General features: G+C 35.9%; 1 protein-coding gene across 2 annotated transcripts in view; it reads right to left on the bottom strand.

The window, feature by feature from the left end:
• Positions 1-2018: 2018 nt before the first annotated feature.
• LOC106956414 (sodium bicarbonate transporter-like protein 11) overlaps positions 2019-3486 on the bottom strand; it is a 37741-nt gene continuing 36273 nt past the window's right edge. The window contains exon 20 of one of the 2 annotated variants that reach the window (XM_015047238.1): positions 2019-3295. In XM_015047238.1, coding sequence (XP_014902724.1) covers positions 3229-3295 — 67 coding nt within the window. In that variant the 3' untranslated portion in view covers positions 2019-3228. The remainder of the gene's footprint in view (positions 3296-3486) is intronic. The other variant, XM_015047237.1, reaches the window with a different exon arrangement.

The raw sequence follows: 3486 nt of genomic DNA, 5'->3' as shown, positions 1-3486 counted from the left end.
TTTGCAAAAAGCAAATAATCACAAGGAATAAATTGCATTATCTTGCATAGAATCCAAATACAGTTTCTGGGTTTTTTTTCTACTGTAAAACTGGTTCACATTTTGAATCATGACAAAATGATCTGTCATTTTGATAAGAAAGATAGATTCTATGGACTCATGCAAGTTAATAATTATGAGCTGCTCCTCTTTATGTGTCTGGGGGAGGGAGGCTCATTTTCTCCAGCTGTCCTGCATCATCGGGCTGAGCTGACTGGTGTCGGAGGGAGGCAGTCTAGAGGAACGCTGGAATTTCTCTGACTTGAGAGGCTACCAGGGGCACACAGGCTCTGCTGGTGACACCTCCTTAATGTGCAGGAGACGACAGGTAGACAAGGCAATACGGGTACCTAAAGGCCATTAGAAATGTGCAGGAAAGGACTAATGAAGATGCTGGGCACTACCTGTCCAGACATAAACACAATTTATTCAGCAGAGATCTCAGATAAGGCTGAGGTGTTCCATATAGTTGTCAGACAAACGAAACTTAAGATTGCTGTGAAGGCAAATTAATTGACAGCATCTCTATGGTGACCAAGAGGTTGTGACAGTAGCATCATCTGTGACTCGTTTTTTTTTTTTTCCCCCATGGGATTCAAATCCCTTTAGAGAACCAATCTCAGTGAAGCCATGGCAGGATTGTCTGGATTTCTCCTCTCGTTCCTGAAAATGGCTCACATTGCTGTTCATCTGAGACTTAAGAGCTACACATGAAGGTCATCATGGTGTGATTTCAACCGTTAAGGCTTCCTGTTTAAATCTGCCCTTTTATTTGGATGCAGGAAGAAATTCTTCTCTGCAAAACAAGTTCACTTAAATGACTTAAATTTATTTCCCTCTGCAGGGGATGTGGACATGGGTCAGGGGCAAAGTACCCTGAGCTTTTAAATCTATCAAATATATTAACTATTAAAAATTGTTTCGTAAAATATGCTACTAAAAACTATGGGTAAATATATGGATTCAACACATTCACGTTCATGCTTTTTGTAAGTGCTTGAGTTTCAAGAACTTCAATTATTATTATTTTTTACATAAAATGTTTATTTCAGCAGTACAGCAAGAAAATTCACCCACTTTCCATATCAGCTTATTTCTTGTCAGGATTGCAGGCCTGCATGGTTCCCTATTGGGAATTGGGAAAAGGCATTCAGTGGTCCATCACAAGGCAGCACTGAGACAGACAACACAACAAACCAGACATGTGCATATTCACACCAAAGGGCAATCTAGCAAAGCCAAATAACTAAACAAGCTTATAAAAATGCTGCTGTTCTGAAAGATGAAGTTAGAGTATTTGGAGAAAATCCAGGGAGAATGTTCAAACTCCATGGAGGAGCACCTTGTCACCCCTCTTAAAGCTATTGGGGGCAACAAGGAGGCCTTCCAACCCTCTATCACCAAGTAGATGTCAAAAGATTCAGAGAAAAAGACATTTTAAAGTAAAATAAAATGCAGACAAAAACAGATCAGCTCCTTTTGTTTTCCGTAGCATTAAAATAATTGCTTTCTCATTGCCCATCGGAAGCAAACTTATTAAATTTAATTTTGCCAAAGGCGTGTTTGATTTTTGGTGTATCAAAAGTATCATCATGTGGCTTTATGTCTTTGTGTGTACAAAACTAACCTGTTTACACTTCTGACTTGCTTCCCTGATGAAAATAAGCCAAATTGTTGAATAGAAATGTCGTTTTTATTTCAATACATTTCAGCTGCTTGAAACATGTTGTGTTTTGATATTGTGGATCTCCTTTTTTTTTTTTTTTTTCAAATTCAGTTTTCTCTTCCTCAATTCAGATCACATTCTAATTAATTTTCTAACAGTAATACTTTCTTTAGTTTTTGAATGTTAGAATTTTATAGGTTTTCTTATTTGTTTGGCATTTTACCTTTTGATGCATGACAAAATTTATGCAACACAGGGTATTTTTCTTTAAGCAAATTAATCCTTTGAATTAAAACCCTTACTTCCTGCTCTCTCTGATTGTTTTAATAGCCACTTTATTGTTTCATGGCATTAATAGTGAACAGCTTGTGAATGTGAATGCTTTGAATTTTATTGTAGGTTCACATCAAACACACATTTCTACATATATATGAAAAGCACTGAGTACAGACAGAATAGAAAACAGCAGCTGCTCTGACAACTTTGCAGTATTAATGAAAGTTTTGATGAAAACAGACGAATAATGCAGGTGTTGGATTAGAAAAGTGGCTGTGCAGGAAAACAAACACATGAAACAAATTAGATGTCTGATCATATAAACCTGGTGACATTTGGAAACCACTCATGCTTAATAACTGGGTGGTCATAACTTCATTATCACCATCTCTTTTACAAGATGAAGGCTGCCATGGATATATCCTTTTCTCTGTATTACAATGGATACTACACATACACACATACACACACACGCACATGCACAAGGTGGAATTTGAATATATGAGGTGTGATCCTCCACTGCCATCTATTGGTGTCCTTTTCAAATCAAAATAGTCGCAGCAGTCCTCCACCAAACTATAAGAGCCCTGCAGTGGGATGGATTTGTATTTTCAGACTTGAATTGTGCAAAAAATAAAAAATAAAAATTAAAAAAAGTCTGTGCATATTTCTCTTTGAAACATATAAATTTACTGTGGTAAATTGTGCTAAACCAGTTGGGTTAAAAGTTTTTTTATTTGGCCCTCCAATATTTAAATAAAAAAAACAACTTGTCACAGCCATGACAGCATATAATACATCATGTGACTCATCAGAATAAAAGCTTCATAACTAAATGAACATCTGCTTAAGAGAGGTGATCGTTTTTAAGTGTTAAAATGGTTTGTTCTGTCAAATTGCTTGCAGTGAAGTCACCTCATCAGCATGTGATTTAAAACATTACAACAGAAGTGACCCTCATTTAAAAATATATCTGAATAAAACAACTAACATTTGTATTTATTTAAAACGTGACAAACATATATGTTTATCTGTGTGTATATATGTTTTTTTTCTACCTATGAGAGTGACACTAAACTGCAGAAATGCTTCAGATTGAAGGCAGTTAGAGTTACAGTGAGGTTTATGGAAAAGAAGTGGAAACCCTGTCACTATTAGGTGCTTCAGGTGAAATCGCGTGGGTACATTAAATATTGTCGGTCTGTTCCCTTCTGTCTTCCATCTTTTCACAATGTTGCTCAGCTGTCCTACATGTACTGGGAATCCATGATGTCCAGATACTTGGCATCAATCATTCGAGGAAGCAAGCTTATCCTGAGATCAAAAAACACAACACATTAAATGGATTTTTTTTTTTTTTTTGAAACATATGATCATGAAGGCAACTTATTGAAACCACAAACAATGTCACAATATATGTTTTTTTCTGAGTAATTTCTTCTTTTACAAGTTGGGAGATGTAGAGATTAGGTCTGAAAAAAAAAAAAAAAAAAAAAAAAAAAAAA

This window comes from Poecilia latipinna, unplaced genomic scaffold (assembly GCF_001443285.1).
Source record: "Poecilia latipinna isolate Pla-1442-1.1 unplaced genomic scaffold, P_latipinna-1.0 Scaffold815, whole genome shotgun sequence".
Lineage (NCBI taxonomy): Eukaryota > Metazoa > Chordata > Actinopteri > Cyprinodontiformes > Poeciliidae > Poecilia > Poecilia latipinna.
The sequence above is the reverse complement of the archived record's forward strand: the minus strand, read 5'-3'. Positions and strand labels throughout refer to the sequence as shown.